The sequence below is a fragment of the Canis lupus genome, chromosome 5 (assembly GCF_011100685.1).
Source record: "Canis lupus familiaris isolate Mischka breed German Shepherd chromosome 5, alternate assembly UU_Cfam_GSD_1.0, whole genome shotgun sequence".
NCBI classification, from domain to species: domain Eukaryota; kingdom Metazoa; phylum Chordata; class Mammalia; order Carnivora; family Canidae; genus Canis; species Canis lupus.
In genome coordinates this window covers 10,450,088-10,471,097 of record NC_049226.1, presented here as the reverse complement: position 1 = coordinate 10,471,097, position 21,010 = coordinate 10,450,088, and the positions used below count along the sequence as shown (strand labels likewise).

Here is a 21,010-nt window from a genome sequence, read left to right as displayed (position 1 = left end):
TTCTTCTCACATATGGAGTTCTGTCCCTATTGGAAGGAAAGCAAATTCAACATTTACTGAGATCATATTTTATGGCAACTACATTTTTGCTGATGGAAAAACACAAGATGTATTGTCATTTATGTGTTATATGGCATTTTTACTTTACATGGGGCTTTGAGGAGATTTGGTCACTTCCTTATTACGGTACCCAAATCAGCCAAATAGAAAAGAGAGGTAAATTGTGTTTTTTATTTTCTGTAGAATTAGAAAAGCTATACCCAAACCAACAACTTTCCAGAGTTGGCATGCTCTCTCATGGATAAGTCTTTATCCAGGTGTCTCTCTCTCTCTCTCTCTCTTTTCCTTTCTAACCATCAGCACCCCCCGCTAGAAAATACACATAAATACACACGTGAACATGTACACACACTGGCATATATACAGATTTAATCTCTTCTCATCAGAGAATTTCCACTATAAGTACAGATTTCTAAAGAAAGCTTCATCCATAGTGGCTGAGAAAACTTCCCTCCTAAAGCTCTCTGGTCAGCAGCAGATGTGTCAGGGCAGGACCCTAGCAAGGTTTTAGCATCACAGGTTCATCAGTCCTACGCTGAGCCATGATCATAACCCCCTAATTAGTTGTGAAGTCTGACCCCTACTTGATGCAGTAGCGGTCAGAGTACCATCACCTTCCCCACCTCCTCTTATCCTATGTTTATTTCTATTTATAAATTTTTATTATTTCTCTCTCCAGATCTTTAAGCAATCAATCATCCTCCTTCTGGAGTGTCATCAGATCTTCTCAGAGTATATTTTGAGGTGTCCATGAAGCATTAGGTCTGCTTAATTAGTAAAGAGGACCACACCGCATATTTGAGTTTTGAATTCCAAGACCAAATATTTATGTTTACTGTAAGACAGACACCAATGTTCTTTCAAAAATAAAGGAAAAGTATGTAGTGTTATTCCACAGCTCAGACTGCAGGTTTCCTCCCTCCCTCCCTTCCTTCCTTCCTTCCTTCCTTCCTTCTTTCCTTCCTTCCTTCCTTCCTTCCTTCCTTCCTTCCTTCCTTCCTTCCTTCCTTCCTTCCTTCCTTCCTTTATTTCTTCCATAGTTTCTTTCTTTTGAGTGATCTGAAAGTCCTTGAAATTATATGTCCAAAGAGAAAACAAAGAGGGATGAAGAAGTGAAGAGAAATCTGATTCCACACTTGGAACTCTCTGATAGCAAAAGAGCATTTTTTTAAAGATTTTATTTATTTATTCATGAGACACACACACAGACACAGAGAGAGAGAGAGAGAGAGACAGAGAGAGAGACAGAGACAGAGACAGAGACACAGGCAGAGGGATTTTTTCCCTGCTTCCTGCAGGGAGCCCGATGTGGGACTTGATCCCAAGACTCCAGGATCACGCCCTGAGCCGAAGGCAGACACTCAACCGCTGAGCCACTCAGACGTCCCAAAAGAGCATTTGTTTACTAATTTTTAAGGTGCTTCTGCCATACAAAGTCAAGTCAGAAACATGTCTCCATTCTGGTGCATCTGATAAAAACAGACTTTTCCTGTTGTAATGTTGTAATTACAACTTTTTCACAGATGTAATGCTGTTTTATAGAGAAAGCACTCTATTGACCATGATTTTAGAGAATTTTGCGTGTTTTATTAAACTGCAAACCTGGTCCTGCCACCACAACCAAGCAATATAAGCCAAAACAGAAAAAGAAAAGCAAAAAAATTTTTAAGAGCAAAATTATGAATATAAATGCATCATAATTACCACAAAATTCTCAACAATAAAAAGTGCTGAGGGTTAGCCAATTTTTGGTTTAAGGTTAGCAATTTTTGCTACATAGCAATTGTACAACTAAGTTTTGGATCATAAGCCAAAATTCAAAATTTAAAGCAACTCTCAGTCTTTGATGAGTAGGATGCTTCTTTTTCTTGCATAGATAAAACCTCAGGAAGAATAATCGATAGAGACAAACATTTTAAATAACAGAGCTTAAAATTGATTTAATGTTTCAGAAGATACTGCCTTGACCCCTGAGTCTTCATGGATGAGGATAATGCTTCCCTATCATGATAAATACTCAGAATTTTTTCCAAATGCCTTTGTTTAACTTGATTTTATATATGATGGGCCACCATTCCAGAAAACATTTTATTTAGCCAAAAATTAATTCCTAAATAAAAAACCCTGACACTCTGTGACCCTGACACATTTTCTAACCAAAATGCCTTATCCTGATGATGATACAATTACGGTTTTTTGTTGTTGTTGTTGTTTTTCTTTCAGAGTAAAGAACAGAAGAACATTTAAGGAAGAACATTTCTTCTTTAAATTCAAGGTAGAAAATATGGGCCTTCATCCCCAAAGGGACAATTCTCTAATGAGGTTCATAGTCTCCTTGATGAATCTTTACTTTCTGGTGATTGTGGCCAGTATGAACCAGAGCTCTGGAGCTTTTTTGCTCCAGGGATGATCAGAGTATTACTCCTCCTAGATAAACATTTTACTAATTAAACTTTCTCCCTCCAGGCCTTGAGACAGTGCAAGTTTCTAATCAGGAATATATGCCACTTCATCTTGTCTGATTCAGAGATTTTCTTTTTTCAGGGACTCCTGCCTTTGTTCCTTCTTAGAACATGTTTAGATTCTCTGTGAAAGTTGATGTTTTTAAACTTGAATCAATATAACTGAAGAGGGGGAAATACACTTTTCTTCTACAATTAATGTATGTCCTCGCAGGAAAAGGGCTTTATGAAACAAAGAAAACCTGATCTAATGCAGCAGAAGCCCAAAGCACTGCTGGTTTTGGAGAAAGAAAGTTGTAGCTTTGCTAGCCTTTTGTTGCTAGAATAGCTCACCCATGTGTAGAGGATATCACCCTTCGTAGGATGGATTTTGAAGAATTGAAGTCCTCCAAATTAATATTTCTATCAGGTAGCCTATCACATTACACAATTTTCTCATATTGATTAATCACTTTGTATGAGGCATATATAATCACCGTGAAGTCACAATGCTATCTTGAATGGCTACTTCAAGAATTATTTGCAATTTAGCTCCAGTTAATATATTCTACAGTCACCTTATAAAATACATACCAATAATTTTATTACTTTAAACTCATCAATTTCTTTTATATGTTTTTATGAAAGCTATTAATTTCTATTTGATTCTCTCTAGCTATATGGACATACAATCATATTTTTATAAAATATGAATTTTCTTTTCCTTTCCAAAAGTAGACACCCATTAATTTTTTTCTATCTTACTGCATTGGTCAAAACCACTATTGTTGCCCAGCTTTTATTGCTCAGGTATTACTTAGCTAGATGTGCTAAACTAGATGTGTAACTGTACAATTTGTTCAGTCCCTATTCCTTCAGGAAGTAATGACATTTGTTGACTTTTACCTTCTTCAGGAATGAGAAAGGAGTGATCTACCTTTCTGGATTATATTTCACTGAAACCCAATAGTGTTCTAGGTGATAAATGAGCCAGAACTTCCAATATCATTGAAAATTCTGCACTGATAGTCTTTTGCACACAGGAAAATTCACAGCTGAGACCACCCACACATTCTTGGGACTTCTGTTAATATTTTAACAAAGACTAGGAAAAGGCGGAGCCCCATGCACTTGTGTTTGCCACCCCTCTTCTTCACTGGGCCTGTGCTGCCAATGAACTACTTCTCCAACATCATTATTTATAAAAAAATGTCTTTGCTGTTCAAGGTCTTTTGTATGTCTGTATAAATTTTAGAATAATCTTATCAATGTGTACATATAAAGCCCACTGACATTTTCATTTGAATTGCATTGAATCTATAGATCAATTTGAGAGAATTGACATCTTAGCAGTATCTGACCATGAATACTGGGTATCTCTTCCCTTTCTCTCAAGTCATATCACCTTCCTGTTCTGGGTCTAGTACATCTTTTGTCAGACTTATCACTATATTCTATTTTGATGCTATTTTCAATGGTTTTAACACTTCCAATGTCTAATTATTCATTGCTAACAAATAAAAATACAGTTGATTCTGTATAATATTTATATCCTACAACTTGTCTGAACTCATTTATTTGTTCTTGTACCTTTTTCAGATATTCCATCAGGTTTAGTATATAGATGATCCTGTTGTCTACACATGTAAGACTGTTTACTTCTCCTTTATAATCTGGATGACATTTATTTCTCTTTCTTGCCTAATTGTTCCATCTAGAAACTCTAATATAATGTTGAATAGAAATGGTGAGTGTGAACGTCCTTGTCTTGCTCCTGATCTTAAGCATAAAATGTTTTTTTTAAACATGGAGTATGATGGAAGGTGTGAGTTTATGTAGTTTTTCAGTTTTTTCTCTTTAATAAGTTGAAAATGATACCTTCTATTCTTAATTAGCTACAGGTTTTTTTTTTTTAAATCAAGGATGTATTTTAGAATTTGTCAAATGTATTTTCTGCAACTATTGTGATGATCACAAGTTAATATGGTGAATTATATTGCTTGAGTTTTAAATGTAAAACCAAGCCTATGTTCCTGGAATCAACCCTACTTGATCATGATGTATGGTTGTTTTTCATATATAAAGGACTTAATTTGATAAAATTTTGTTAAGAATTTTTGTATCTAGGAACGGCTGGGTGGCTCAGCCCAAGATGGAGTCCCAAGTTGGGCTCCTTGCAGGGAGCCTGCTTCTCCATCTGCCTATGTCTCTGCCTCTCTGTGTGTGTGTTTCTCATGAATAAATAAATAAAATCTTTAAAAAAAAAGAATTTTTGTATCTATGCTTATAAAGGATATTAATTAGTACCTTTATTCTTGCAATGTCTTTTTTTTAAGATTTTATTTATTTATTCATGAGAGACACACAGACAGAGAGAGAGAGAAAGAGAGAATGGGAGAGGCAGAGACACAGGCAGAGAGAGAAGCAGGCCCCACGCAGGGAGCCTGATGTGGGACTTGATCGCGGGTCTCCAGGATCTCGCCCTGGGCCGAAGGCAGGCGCTAAACCGCTGAGCCACCCAGGCTGCCCTCTTGCAATGTCTTTGACTAGTTTTTGTATCAAGGTAATGCTGGAATCATAGGATGTGTCGGAAAGTTTGTCACTTAATCAATTTTCTGAAAGACAATTGGCATTCAATGTGAGTATCCCCTTCATGTATCGTGGTCCGGTAGGTGTCTCCTAGCAGAAGTGCTCATTGCATTTGTTTTTCCTCTGTCAGGAGTTACAGTCTTATTGACTGTTGTCTAATAGGTGAAAATACCTGTTTTCATATTTTTTGATTTAGCTTTATATTTATTGCTGAAGAATAAATACAGCCCCTATTATCTTATCATAGGCCAGAATAGAAAATCCTAGTTCAACAGTTTTTATTTTTAATTTATTTAAAATTTTATAAAATTAAAAAATTTTATTTAATTTCTAATTTAGTCATTTGCTAGTGTTGTGAAATATGACTTACATATATAAAGGCACATAGGCATAAATGTACAGTTAGAATTTATTGTAAAGCAAACACTATGTCACCACAACCCAAATTAAGAAATTAACTGTTGGTCGCAACCTAGAAGCCCTCACATATCCCTTCCTTGAAGCCAATCCACTCCATTCAACTATCATGATTTTTACAGGAATTCTAATTTCTTATTAATTTTGAAGTTACAACTAGACAGTTGCATAACTTTGTCTTTTTAAAATTCATATTCATGGGATCATGTACTACTACTTAATTTCTAGTTTCTATTATTTAAAATTGTGTTTGAATGAAATGTACATTTTGATATGCATAGCTGTAAATTCATTCTTTATATTAATGTGTATTATTCCATTGTAAAACATACTCTTGGTAGATATTTGTGTGTTTAAATTTTAGCTATAGCAAAAATTCTGCCTTGAATACTCATGCATTATTTTGATCCACATGTGCTTGGGTTTCTACAGAGAAATTTCTGTATTATAGGTAAAATATCTTCCACTTTATACAAAAATGATAACTATTTTCTAAAGTGGTTTTATAAATTTATACTCCCTTTAGCAATGTGAAAGTTCTAGTACTTGATGATTTGGGCATCTAGTTTAAGCAAATTTTATTACAATTTTAATTTTCATTTCCTATTTCTTCAGGTGATGGAGCAGATATTTTGTTGTTTATTGGTTATTTGTATTTCTTCTTTAGTGAAGACTGGTCAAGTCATTTACCTGTTTTAAAGTTGGATTTCTTGTTTTTAAAATATACTTACTATGGCCACCTAATCTTTGACAAACCAGGAAAAAGTATCCAATGGAAAAAAAGACAATCTCTTCAATAAATGGTGTTGGGAAAATCGAACAGTCACATGCAGAAGAATAAAATTGGACAATTTCCTCACATCAGACACAAAAAATAGACTCAGAATGGATGAAAGACCTAAATGTGAGACAGGAATCCATCAGAATCCTAGAGGAGAACACAGGCAGCAACCTCTGTGACCTCAACAGCAGCAATTTCTTGCTAGACACATCTCCAAAGGCAAGGGAAACAAAGGCAAAAATGAACTGTTGGGACTTCATCAAGATAAAAAGCTTTTGCATAGCCAAACAGGCAACAAAACCAAAAGGCAACCGACAGAATGGGAGAAGATATTTGCAAATGACACATCAGATAAAGGGTTAGCATCCAAAATCTGTAAAGAACTTATCAAACTCAACACCCAAATAACAAATAATGACGGGCACTGGGGGTTATTCTGTATGTTAGTAAATTGAACACCAATAAAAAATAAATTAAAAAAAAAAAAAGAAATGGACTGAAGACATGAACAGACATTTCTCCAAAGAAGACATACAAATGGCCAACGGACACATGAAAATATGCTCAACATCATTTGACATTAGGGAAATACAAATCAAAATGGCAGTGAGATACCATCTCACACCAGTCAGAATGGCTAAAAATGAACAAGTCAGGAAACAACAGATGTTGACAAGGATGTGGAGAAAGGAGAACCCTCATCACTGTTGGCAAGAATGCAAGCTGGTGCAGCCACTTTGGAAAATAGTATGGTGGTTCCTCAAAAAATTGAAGATAGAGCTACCCAGCAATTGCACTACTGGGTATTTGCCCCAAAGATACAAATGTAGTGATCCAAAGGGACATCTGCACCCCAATGTTTATAGGAGCAATGTCCACAATAGCCAGACCATGGAAAGAGTCTAGATATCCATCAACAGAGGAATGAAAACAGAAACTGTATTATATACATACAATGGAATTCTGCTCAGCCATTACAAAAAATGAAATCTTGCCATTTGCCATAACATGGATGGAACTAGAGGATATTATGCCAAGTGAAATAAGTTGATCAGAGAACGGCCATTATCATATGATCTCACTCAAATGTGGAATTTAGGAAACAAAAGAGAGAATCATAAGGGAAGAGAGGAAAAAATAAAACAAGATGAAATCAGAGAGGGAGACAAACCGTAAGAGACTCTTAATCACAGGAAGGAAACTGAGGGTCATTGGAGGGGAAGTGGTGGAGAGATGAGGTAACTGGTTGATGGTCATTAAGGAGGGCACATGATGTAATGAGCACTGGGTATTACATAAGCCTGATGAATCACTGAGCTCTACCTCGGAAACCAATAATATGTTATATGTTAATTAATTTAATTTAAATTTTAAAAATGTGCATAAAAAGTATTTACTGACCAATCTACATTCTTAATTTGTTACCCTTGAGTGTTAGGAGTTACCAAAAATGAATATTAATAAACAGTGGGTTGTCAATTGCTTATGATACATCTTTTGCAACTTCTAAATGTTATTGCAAAATGCTGGTGAAACTGGCTCTCCTAAGCATTACTCCCAACAAAATAAAATAATTTGATAATAATCTTAAAAAAAAAGTATTCAAAAAAAACCCCCAAAGTATTCATAAATGACATTTCTATTTAGGTTAGCTTTTTTTTCTAGAGAATTTATCTATTTATTCAGAGAGAGAGAGAGAGTGTGTGCAAACAGGGGTCCGGGCAGAGGGAGAAGGAGAAAGAGAAATCCCATCCTAAGCAGACTCTGAGCTGAGTGTGGATCTTAATCCTACAACCCTGGGACCGTGACCTGAGCTGAAACCAATAGTCAGTCATTTAACTGACTGAGCCATGCAGGCACCCCATAGGTTAGCTTATTTTTAATAAGGTCTCAAGTATGGATAACTGTATGAGTTAAGAGGTTTATCACAGTGTGCTTTACGTATATACCTATCTATCTACCTACCTATCTACTTTATTTATTTTGGGAAAGATAAGGATATAAAGATAACTGTTAACTTAAAAATTGAAATTAAAAGACAAATATACAAAATTACATATGTGGTATGATTGTAAGTTGTTAAAAATATACCATAACCATGTTGCTCAGTGATTGGAAAGAAACTACTATACTGTTAACATTGGTAATGTTAAGGTAGAAGAACAACTGTATATTTTCTTGCCTTTGGGAAATTTACCAAATAGCATATAAAGTTGCAATGCTACTTTTTAATGAATATATGTTGTTATGAAATAATGAGATATATAATGGAAGAGGGGTATGAGGGAAGAGAGGAAGTCCTTTAATTATTCCCTTTGTTCATTCATGATCCATAAGTCTGAGTATTAGGCCACTGGGGATATTGTCTCAAAAGAAACTCTCCAATTCGAAAACATAAATCCTGAATTTCAGGATCAGACTACACAGCAGAGCTGAGTGTAGAATCTAAGTGTCTTGGGTTTAAGAGCAGATGGTGCAAAACCTTGGCTCTATGTATGGCATCTTACACCAAAATAAGATTTTATTTTTAAGAACACATTCTTCTTGCCTAGAAACTAGAAAAATCTCTCATGTTAGATGTGTTTTCCATTAGCTGGTATCCATCTAAAACTTTGTCTGCTTCTCTTTAACTTTTGTTCTGCTTATATGACTCCTTCCTCTCTCTCTACCCTATTTCTTCTTTGTATTTGTCCTGGTCATTTTCCCTGCTCAACTGACTGAAGAAGGAAAATCCTGGAACTTTAGAAAATTCTTATATGTGGCTGAGTTCAGCGACCCATAGTAAGTCTCCACCCAGAAAGAAATGAAGGGGATTAAAGTGTGCTTGTGTAGCAGGAGAGTGGCTGGTAGGGGGAAGATGGTGAAATTGAAGGGGATAGTCTTTATTTATGAATTCTGTCTTGCGGATGGTATAAAATTTAGAAATTATCTCTGCTCTTAACATCTTATCAGTATCAATCCACTCTTATCAATATGAGAATCTCCTTTTACAGGCATGTTTTCATTCCTTCATTGAAGACTAAGGCTTTAAAATGCAAATTTTAGTGAATGGGGTGATAGTGAAACACAAAATTTATAAAAAGCTAATAATATAAAATTTTAGAATTTCCAGTTCGAGGAAAACATCTCATCTACCTTCCTTTGCAGGAGGATAATTCCTTCATTCATTTCCCCAAGACATGAGCCTATAGATTCTGCTTGAAAATCTTCTGCGATGGAAATTCAGTACTTTTCCAAATAACTTTGTGATTATGCAACATCTGTTCTTAGAAAAACTTTTTTTTTTTTTTTTTTTTGGACTGATGTCACATTCTTTCTTGAGAATAGGTTTGGATGGAGATGAGTCATTGAATGCAGACTGCAGGGGAGGACTGAGAAATATTTTGAAATTGGATCTAAGGTAATTTGTGAAATTTACACTTTTGCCTAGGGCAAAGCTTGGACCAGACACCTTTGTGAATTTGGTTGCTGAGCTAGAAACAGAAAGGTTCAGATTAACGGGAGAGTTTATGCAGAGATCTTTTAATTCTGCTGGTATATTTACCTAATACTTTCTTAATACTTTCTTGTGGGTCTAATGAAAATAACATTTTCCTAACCTGAGTATTTTTCTCTCTTCTTTCTTAAGGAAAGACTTTATTTTTTTTTTTTAAGAAGAATTTTAAGTTCACAGCACAATTGAACAAAGAGTATAGAGATTTCCCTTATATCACAGTTGCCTGCACATGTACGGCCTGCCCCATTATTAAACATTCCCCCCAACCAGGTGGTTCTTTGTTAAATGATGAATCTCTATTGACATATCATAATTACTCAAAGTCCATAGTTTATATTAAGGTCCACCCTCAGTGTTGCACATTCTATGGGTTTGGAAAATATATAATGACATATATCCACCAGTATAGTATCACACAGAGTATTTTCACTGCCCTAAAAATCCATGCTCTACTTATTCATCCTGCCCCTGCCCTCAAACCCTAGCAAACACTATTTTTTTTTTTACTGTCTCCAGAATGTCATATACTTGGAATTATATATGTAGCCTTTTCAGATTGGATTCCTTCACTTAGTAACACACATTTAAGTTTCCTCCATATCTTTGCATGGCTTGATAGCTCATTTCTTGCTAGTGGTGAATAATATTCTATTTCTGGATATACCATAGCTTATTTACTCATACATGTACTGAAGGATATCTTAGTTCTTTCCAAGTTTTGGCAATTATGACTAAAGCTTCTATAAACTTCCATGTGCAGGGTCTTATGTAGAGATGTAAGTTTTCAACTCCTTTGAGGAAATACCAAGAGCATGATTGCTGGATCATATGGTAAGAATATGTTTAATTTTTAAGAAACCGCCAAACTGTCTTCCAAAGTGACTCCACCAGAAATGAATGAGAGTTCCCATTGCTTCACATTCTCACCAGTATTTGGTGTTGCCAGTGCTCTGGATTCTAGCCAATCCTGATAGGTTTGTAGCATATTTCATTGTTTTACTTTGCATTTCCCTGATAGCAAATGATGGAAAACATCTTTTCATATGCTTATTTGACATCTGCACATCTCCTTTGGTGAGGTGTCTGTTAAGGTCTTTGGCCCAATTTTTAATTGGGTTGTTTGATTTCTTATTATTGAGTTTCAAGAGTTATAATGGTACTTTATCTGGTATTCTTTTATAAAGTATTTTCTCCCACTCTATGCCTTGTCTTCTAATTCTCTTGACTATCTTTTGCAAAGCAGAATTTTTAAAAATTATAATGAAGTTCAGCTTATCAACTTTTTCTTTCTGGATGGTGCCTGTGGTGTTGTATCTAAGAGGTCATTGACATACTTAAGGTCATCTAGCTTTTCTCCTATGATACCTTCTAAGAATTTTATACTTTTGCATTTCACATTTATGTCCATGATTCATTCTGAGTTAATTTTTGTGAAGGGTGTAAAGTTTGTGTCTAGATTTTTTCGTTTTCATATGGGTGTACTGTTTTTTCAAACACATTTGTTAAGAAGACTATCTTTTCTCCATTGTATTGCCTTTGCTCTTTTTTCAAAGATCATTTGATCATATTTATGCTTTCTCTGCTTTTTCAAATCTCACAGATCTTTTTCAAATCCATTTCTAATTATAACTCCATCACATCTCTTTTGTTGTTACTACGTTATCACCTACACTATCACAGTCTTATATGCATGAGGTTAGTTGCTAAATTAATATTGAACATTTACTACTAAGTGCCAAGCACTGAGCTAAACATTTCATGTTGATTATCTCACTCAAACCTCACAAAGACCTTCTGAGGCAGATAGTACTATGACCCATTACTCTTTTTCCAGAAGATGAGGCCCAGAGACATTAAGTATATTGCTTATGGCTCCAGCATTAGAGATAGGGCCAGGGTTATAAACCCATTTTATATAACTCTAGAGCTAGGTTTTACAGAAAGAATATTTCATTTTATTCATCTTTATATTTCTATCAGTTAGATTAAAAAATAAATATTTGTGAGATTAAATTGCTTGCTATGGCCTAAACTCAATGCTTAAATTATATTTTGGGCTGGAAAAGAGTCTTTTTGTCTTCCTGTCTATCTTTGCTTGGATAAAAGTCTATTCAAACATTTTGAACAAGGCCAGCTTTATATAGGGGTGTGGTTGTATGGATGATTTTTTTTATAATAAATTTATTTTTTATTGGTGTTCAATTTGCCAACATACAGAATAACACCCAGTGCTCATCCCGTCACGTGCCTCCCTCAGTGCCCATCACCCATTCACCCCCCACCCCTCGCCCTCCTCCCTTTCTACCACCCTAGTTCATTTCCCAGAGTTAGGAGACTTCATGTTCTGTCTCCCTTTCTGATATTTCCTACCCATTTATTCTCCCTTCCCTTCTATTCCCTTTCACTATTATTTATATTCCCCAAATGAATGAGAACATATGATGTTTGTCCTTCTCTGACTTATTTCACTCAGCATAATACACTCCAGTTCCATCCACGTTGAAGCAAATGGTGGGTATTTGTCGTTTCTAATGGCTGAGGAATATTCCATTGTATACATGTGCCACATCTTTATCCATTCATCTTTCGATGGACACTAAGGCTCCTTCCACAGTTTGGCTATTGTGGACATTGCTGCTAGAAACATCGGGGTGCAGGTATCCCAGCGTTTCATTGCATCTGTATCTTTGGGGTAAATCCCCAACAGTGCAATTGCTGGTTCGTAGGGCAGGTCTATTTTTAACTCTTTGAGGAACCTCCACACAGTTTTCCAGAGAGGCTGCTCCAGTTCACATTCCCACCAACAGTGCAAGAGGGTTCCCTTTTCTCTGCATCCTCTCCAACATTTGTGGTTTCCTGCCTTGTTAATTTTCCCCATTCTCACTGGTGTGAGGTGGTATCTCATTGTGGTTTTGATTTGTATTTCCCTGATGGCAAGTGATGTGGAGCATTTTCTCATGTGCGTGTTGGCCATGTCTGTGTCTTCCTCTGTGAGATTTCTCTTCATGTCTTTTGCCCATTTCATGATTGGATTGTTTGTATCTTTGGTGTTGAGTTTAATAAGTTCTTTATAGATCTTGGAAACTAGCCCTTTATCTGATACGTCATGTATGGATTGATTTCAAGAATGGTCTGAAAACTCCTGTTTTCTCTACTTCTTAATTCTTGCTAGAAATTCTACTTATTGAGATTTTTATCCATAACAAAGTTCTTTAACCTTGTGAAATGGAAATAATGCAGGAAATAGTAACAGATCAGCCATTTAAAGCTGGTATGAAAATATTTATCAGATGATTTCCTATGAACAAATATTGATCACAGAGTTATATTCGATGACAAATATTTATATGGAAGGCTAACATAAAATGGGATACAAATGAACAGAAGAAGGTATTGTCCTTCTGAAAATATAATTGAGGTTTTATTTATGGTTTATCGACCAACGTACATTAATAAAGCTAAATGATATTAATGTCATTGGAATTTAGATTTGGAGCTCTATAGTATAGAAATAAAATCTATCTGTAGAGAGATATGTTTCTAGTGGGATATAGTATTTCTATTACCTTCTATCACCTAGTGCCTTCTTCTAGGTTCAGTCCCATTTCTGTAAGTGTGTGGGTAGGTTATAAATATAAATTGTACACTTATTTGTTAAATATAAACACTGGAGAATGGAAATAATATTGTTGAAAGTAAAAATGAGTAGTTAAGTGTATATCATTTCTATGTAGGTTCACGTTTTTATGTGTATATGTTTGGGTAGTTGGCCTATTTACCACCGACTGATTATGACTTGGCTGATATTAAAATAAGATTGCCACCTGATGACAAATCTTCCATGGAGAAGATGATTCTGAAATGTGCCAGTTTGTGTGACAATAAATCATATTGGGAGAAACTACAAAAAACTGGTAATAAGAGTTGATTCCTGCAAGAGGTTTGCCAACTATAAAGATAACATTCCTCTGCTACTTAATTTAACACATGAAAAAGGAAGCCAAATGTGACACATGACTTAGCTCCAGGACCAGATGTAGTGTTGGTCTCCTTTCTCTTTTTTTGGTCTCCTTCTGCCTGTAGCCAGTGCCTCATAAATAATTTGACTTGGAAGATATTTTTGCAGTTATTTGTGGTCTTATATCATGATTATTGCTTTACTTCTCCGGGACCCTCTGATGCGTGAACATGCAGAACTACACTTCTGTGATGGAGTTCATCCTATTGGGAATTCCCAATACCGAAGGGCTGGAGAACATGCTGTTTGTCTTATTTTTGGCCTTCTATCTCTTCACCTTGTTGGGAAACCTGCTCATTTTCCTCACCATTCTGGTCTCCTCCAACCTGCACACCCCCATGTATTTCTTCTTGGGAAACCTGTCTGTCTTTGATATATTTTTCCCTTCTGTGAGCTCCCCCAAAATGATGCTCTACCTAATGGGGCAAAGCCGGACCATCTCATACCAGGGCTGTGCCTGCCAACTCTTCTTTTACCACTTCCTGGGTGGCACTGAGTGTTTCCTGTACACCGTGATGGCCTACGACCGATTTGTGGCTATTTGTCACCCTTTGCGATACACAGTCATCATGAACCGCAGGGTGTGCACTGGCTTGACATTGGGCACTTGGCTGGGCGGCTGTCTCCATGGAAGTATCCTCACCTTTCTGGTCTTTAAGTTACCCTACTGTGGCTCCAATGAGGTGGACAATTTCTTCTGTGATATCCCAGTGGTGTTACCCCTGGCCTGTGCAGACACCTCTCTAGCTCAGACAGTGAGTTTTACTAACGTGGATGTTGTGACGCTTACATGCTTTTTCCTTATCCTTACTTCCTATGGTCACATCGTCCTTTCTATATTGAAAATCAGCACTGCGGAAGGCAGGCGCCGAGCTTTTTCAACCTGCAGTGCCCACCTGATGTCAATCTTCTTGTTCTATGGGCCGGTGATGCTCATCTATCTCAGGCCTGCTTCCAGCCCCTGGCTAGATTCTGTTATTCAAGTGTTGAATAATATTGTCACTCCTTCTCTCAACCCTTTGATTTACACCTTAAGAAACAAGGATGTGAAATTGGCTTTGAGGAAAGTATTCACTCAAATGGTCCACATTTCTGGGGTATAAGGTATAGGGGCAATTCCTCTCTGAAATTCTTTGGGGGAGTTGCTTCAGATCCACTATTCTTATAATGAGATTGTTGCCAAATAGTGAGCTGGGCAAACTACCAGTAGTTTCTTAGGAATACTGATAGTCTCGTGGTAAGTGTCAGCTGAGCCACTGATTTAGTCCTACATGGAAAGGACTGGGTTAATCAGGAAAAATTTCCAGATTAACCCAGCCTTTTCTGTTTTTAATTTGCCAAAACAATGTATCTTTTCTGCCTCACACAGTCTGTACTTGTTGGAACTATGTTTTGACCAATTACCATAAAGCTTCAAGTTTCTAGAAGCCATGGACTGTCTTCCTTTCCTCTCCCCCCGTTCTTCTCTTCCTTCCTTCCTTCTCTCCTCCCTCTTTTCTTCCCTTCCTTCCTTCCAAAATGTGTGCCTTACTCAATTCTACTACAATATCTCTCTGGCCATTTAACAAAGCTGGTTTTCATGGTCAACACGCTATAAAATTTAAAAGCATGATGGTGGTACAGTTTGCTTAAGTTTAAACTTAATTTATAACTTTGGCTTTAATCATATCTTCCTATTAAAGAATAATTCCATTTGGAGCTTTATTCCTTTGGCCTTCAGAGATGTCTGGCATTAGTCTTTATTCATTATATCTCAAGTGAGAAGCTGGCTATTAATCTATTCTTATAAGACAAGAGAGTAGATTCCTGCAAATTTTAGAGGAGAGCCTTTTTGAGCTAGAATTCTCTATACACTGTAGATATTTTCTGTTTCTAATATATCTGTAATTAATTGAAATTGAACCAGTAAAAATATTTACTATTTATTTTGTAATCTTTTAACATTTACATTTTAACATTTAGTCAAATAAATTTCAGGCTGATCACCTATCTGCTCAGTCATCCAGTTCAACTTAGAACAATAGTTAACATTTAAAATCTTCTTATTATGTGTATGATGGTATCCTAACCCTTTGCATGTATTGACTAAATTAACTCACAAAATCCTAAGAGGTAAATACCGTGATATCCTTCTTTTATAGATGAATTATGGGCAGAGATATATTCACATGAGGGAAATTGAATCCAGAGTTAAACTTTTACTGCCTTATAAGAAGAACTAAAAAATCATAAATTCTGTATTATCATAGCTATCCCTATATCTTGCTTTTAATATATCATTGACAGTTCTTTTTTTTTCCCCTAAGATTTTATTTATTTATTCATGAGAGACACACACAGAGAGAGAGGCACAGACACAGACAGAGGGAGAAGAAGGCTCCACGCAGGGAGCCTGAGGTGGGACTCGATCCAGGGTCTCCAGGACCTCACCCTGGGCTGAAGGCGGTGCTAAGCCACCGAATCCCCTGGGCTGCCCGACAGTTCTAATAATTTGCACATTGACATAGAATATTTTGGACCTATTAACTAACGTAATCTAAATAGCATCTCTATTAGGTGGAAACAATTACTCTCTTCAGTTATATGTGAGAAAACGGAGACACAAGGAAGTTATGTTAAATAATTTCAGGATAGGAAAACAGTGAGACATTGGATGTAACAACAGGAGCACTCTCGGTGACATAAGTTGAAATAAGAAATGATGGGAGGGCAGCCCCGGTGGTCCAGCGGTTTGGCGCTGCCTTCGGCCCATGGTGTGATCCGGAATCGAGTCCCACCTCGGGCTCCCTGCACGGAGTCTGCTTCTCCCTCTGCATGTGTCTCTGCCTCTCTCTCTCTCTCTCTCTCTCCCTGTCTGTCATAAATAAATTAAAAGAAAGGAAGAAAGAAAGAAGAAATAAATGATGGGAAATAAGAACTTCAACTCTTTTCAACTCTACCATAATCCATTCAGCCAGTTAGTCACAGACTAACTTAAAACTGTTTATCTGACTACTGTCAGATGGGATCAGAACAATATCCACTAAATTATCTATACAAAAAAGTAAAAGGGAGGGAATATTTGTGAGAGCAACATCTACCTGCCTATAATATAAATCAAGCATTTATATACAACTAGCTGATTTTCTATAATAGTTGCTAATATAACTACTTTATCATTCAAGGGCCACCTTATTTACCTTATTTGAATGGTCTTTGATCCTTGGCACTATCTCTGGTATTGTATTCATTTGTGTTATAGTACAACAAAAAACTGACACTTAGCAGTTTAAAACAAAATTATTTATTGTCTCACACAGTTTCTGAGGGTCAAGAATCCTGGAGTAGCTTAGGTCTGTGGTCTTGGCTTGGGATCTCTCATGAGGTTGTAGGCATGCTCTTGGCCAGGGCTGCCTTCATCTGAAGGCACGATTGGGGCTGCAGGACATGCTTCCAAGATGGCTCATTACATGGCTGTTGGCAGAAGGCTCAGTCTCATTCAGTACCTGGGCCTCTCTTACATATAGTCATACATATAGTCACCTACACGTCTTCACAACATGGCAACTGGCTTCTACCAAAGTGAGCAATTCAAGAGAAAGTCTAAACAGGAAGTTGCAAAGCCTTTTGCGACCAACCCTCCAAAGTCATATACCATCATTCCTGCTTTTATTTTCTTTCTGTTAGAAGTGAGTTACTACATTTAGCCCATCCTTAGTGTGAAAGAAATCGGGTGCCACCTTTTGAAGTGAATGTCAAAAGATCTACCCCATCACAGATACATGTCCACCTTATTTAAATTTTTTTTTCCTATTGTAATTCTTCACTTAGAATGACTTCATATGCTGAAGACATATCCTGCATTATATATTTCTTTACATAGTTTTCTTGGTTTAGAATGTCCATTATAATTTTTTCTGCCTTTAGGAGAACCATGTATCTTTTGGATTTTTGTTCATCCTTAACCTTTCCATAATACTCTTTCCAAACATCCCATTCTGCAATGATTTTTTTTTTTTACCAGATGTTGATACTTATTGCTGAAATTATTTACTTGTCATTAAGAAATACAAATTATAAGAGTTCTTATATCATCATTTTGGGTAGTTACATGATTCACAAGTTATTATTTAACATTTCAATTAGTGACTAGCCCAGAATACAATTAAGTCAGAAGGACAGGCCTCAGGGTAACATCAAATATTTATTGTCTGTTTACTATGTATGTATTTATGTAGTGCTATCCAAAGAGGATGGAGTAGTTAGCAAGATAGGTATGATCTCTTTCCTTACAGAGCAGAAGACATATTGGGCAAGTCAGACATGGAGCAAATACTCAATATATGATTGGAATAAATGTTCTTAATAAAAATAGAAGAGACTGAAAACTCAGATCTTGATGAAAGTACCAGGACCAAGGAAGAAAGAAAAATAGAAAATTCAACAAAAAAGGGAACCCACAGCACTTGCCTGGAGACAAGGAGCATCAACTTTATTATTATATATTATCCAATTTCTGTTTCTGTAATGCTGAACTTAGCTATCTTGAACACTATCGCTCTTCCTAGCTGGCACTGTGAAATAAATTGAAATGGCACCCTTACAATGAATGGAATGGCACTTTAAAAAATGAAGTCTTATGAATATTGTTCAAAATATTTTCAAAATGCCTTACGTACCAAGGTGATCAGTAACTTGGAGCACCTGTTTTCCAGGAAAAAGAAGGCTCTCCACTGACAGGGAACTTCCTTGTAACAAATATTATTTTAAAAAAGAAAATAAACAGTTTAAATGAATGATCTACCTTTTCAACTAGTCTCCAACCTTTCTGAGATAAAAATTTATACCTAATATTTCTCCATCTCTCTACTGTGCCTTGCACAGTGCTCTTTGCATGGTAGGTACTTTCTACAATCTGTTTTAGACTTTAGAAATTCTATCCCTATTCAAACCAGTGAAAAAGCTAGCAGCTACTATCTCTGAATCAAAGTTTAGAAAACCATTTCCCTTACCCTTGGGAAAATTCAGCTCACTTAAACCCGTAAGGGATAAGTATGTCACAGGTGCCTCTGCAACTGCTGGACTAGAGACTCCATTCATTTTTTGCCACCTCAATCATGATCTTTTATATCAGCCCAATATAGTCAACTCACTGCCACCCAAAAGTTTTCATAAATTCATCTTATACCCTCATTGATTTTTTTCCCCCTGAACCACCCACAATTTAATCCATTTCTTTTTTTTTTATCCATTTCTTATGCAATTGTCAACCTGGAATGTAATCTACTTATTAATGTGTGGTGGGACCAACTTATAACACTCTCAACTTCCCTTCCAAGTCCAGAAACAATTGAGATAAAAGACGAAGGTGTTAAACTACATCAAAATAGCAACCTGATTACTGATAATTAAGTTATATTACCAAATTAAGAAACATGGCTCAGGGCATCTGAGTGGCTCAGTCGGTTAAGCATATACCTTCAGCTCAGGTCATGATCCTAGGGTCCTGGGATTGAGCCCTGCCTAGGGCTCTCAACCCAGTAGGGAGGCTGCTTCTCCCTCTCCTTCTGCCCCCCACCATGTGCATGTGCACATGTGTGTGCATGTTCTCTCTCTCAAATAAATAAATCTTAAAATAAAAAAAGAAATATGGCCCAGATCTGTGGCCAAATATGTTTCTTAATCTTTTCCCCAGTGAATGCATTTGGTTTCCCTTTTTTTTCTGTCTCAGGAATCTTTCTCAGAGAATTTAGTTTATGTTTCCCATTTCCTTACATGTTGACATGGGCAAAGCATCCCTCTGTAGCTGTTAGCGGGATTATCAGTTTCTATGACATGTGGTGGCATGATAGCTCAACCATTAACTAGTAAGGGAGGCACAGAGGCATCCTTCTCCATCTGCTGCTGTGGTGTGAGGAAACAAGCAGAAGAGCAAAGAAGACCCCAAATTTCAACACAGTGACAGCTAACATTTCAAAGTGAAGTATTTCAACTTCCAAAACTGTTGTGGCTTCAAGCTATTTTGAAATAACTTATGTCTGAAAGATATTAGACAGTCCTAATATGTGCCCTATGTATATAACATACTGCACAAGGCTGATCCGAAGGATCAGGAAAAGAGACCTCTTTGAAACAGGAAGCTGTAAGAATAAACACATGAGTGTGAGATTGGGTGTCTATCAAAATTATTCTATAATTTAGTGTGATTTTATGAGGATTATCACTAATATCAGAACGAAGATATTGTGATAATTTTAACAAAATGTCAAAACATGTTTTAAAGTCTTTGGTGATAGATGAAAAGGGAATGGATACACAAAAAGATTTGTATGGGATTGGCCATAGGGATATTATTCATAGTATTCAAAACATTAACAACACAGGAAACAACAGATGTTGGCAAGGATGCAGAGAAAGGGGAACCCTCTTGTGCTGTTGCTGGGAATGCAAACCGGTGCAGCCATTCTGAAAAACAGTATGGAGGATCCTCAAAAAGTTAAAAATAGAACAATCCTATGATCCAGCAATTGCATTACTGGGTATTTACACAAAGGATACAAAAATACTAATTCATAGGGATATATGCACCTTGATGTTTTAGCAGCAGTATCAACAATAGTCAAACTATGGAAAGAACCTAAATGTCCATTGACTGATGAATGGATAAGGAAGGTGTATATATACACAGTGTGTATATATATATATATATGTATATATACATACATATATATATACATATACACATATATATATGTATATATATACACAACTTATATCACATCATATATATGTATATATATGATATAGATAGAGCTAAGCAAAATAAGTCAGTCAGAGAAAGACAAATACCATATGATTTCACTCAAATATGGAATTTAAGAAACAAAACAAATGATCATAGAGGAATAAAAGAGAGAGGAAAACCAAGAAACAGACTAACAGAAGTCTTAACTACAGAGAACAAACTGATCATTACCAGAGGGGAGGTGGGTGGAGAGAGGGTTGAAATAGGTGATGGGGATTCAGGAGTGCACCTGTTGTGATGAGTACTGGGTGATGTAAGGAAGGTGTTGAATCACCATATTGTAAACCTGAAACTAATATTACACTGTATGCTAACTAACTGGAATCTAAAACAAAAACAAAAATAAAAACAAAAACCAAGACCTCTGGTAACATCCTAAAGGCCCATCATCTAGTGAAAAGATAAACAAAATGTAGTATCTTCA

General features: G+C 36.3%; 1 protein-coding gene across 1 annotated transcript; it reads left to right on the top strand.

The window, feature by feature from the left end:
• Positions 13,973 to 14,905, top strand: OR10D5B (olfactory receptor family 10 subfamily D member 5B). The gene has a single exon (NM_001388795.1). The coding sequence runs from the start codon at positions 13,973 to 13,975 to the stop codon at positions 14,903 to 14,905; it is 933 nt and encodes a 310-aa protein (NP_001375724.1).
• The last annotated feature ends 6,105 nt before the right edge of the window (positions 14,906 to 21,010 follow it).

Bases quoted from the DNA above. Each gene is read 5' to 3' on its own strand.
- OR10D5B (NM_001388795.1), top strand. From the start codon at position 13,973: ATGCAGAACTACACTTCTGTGATGGAGTTCATCCTATTGGGAATTCCC.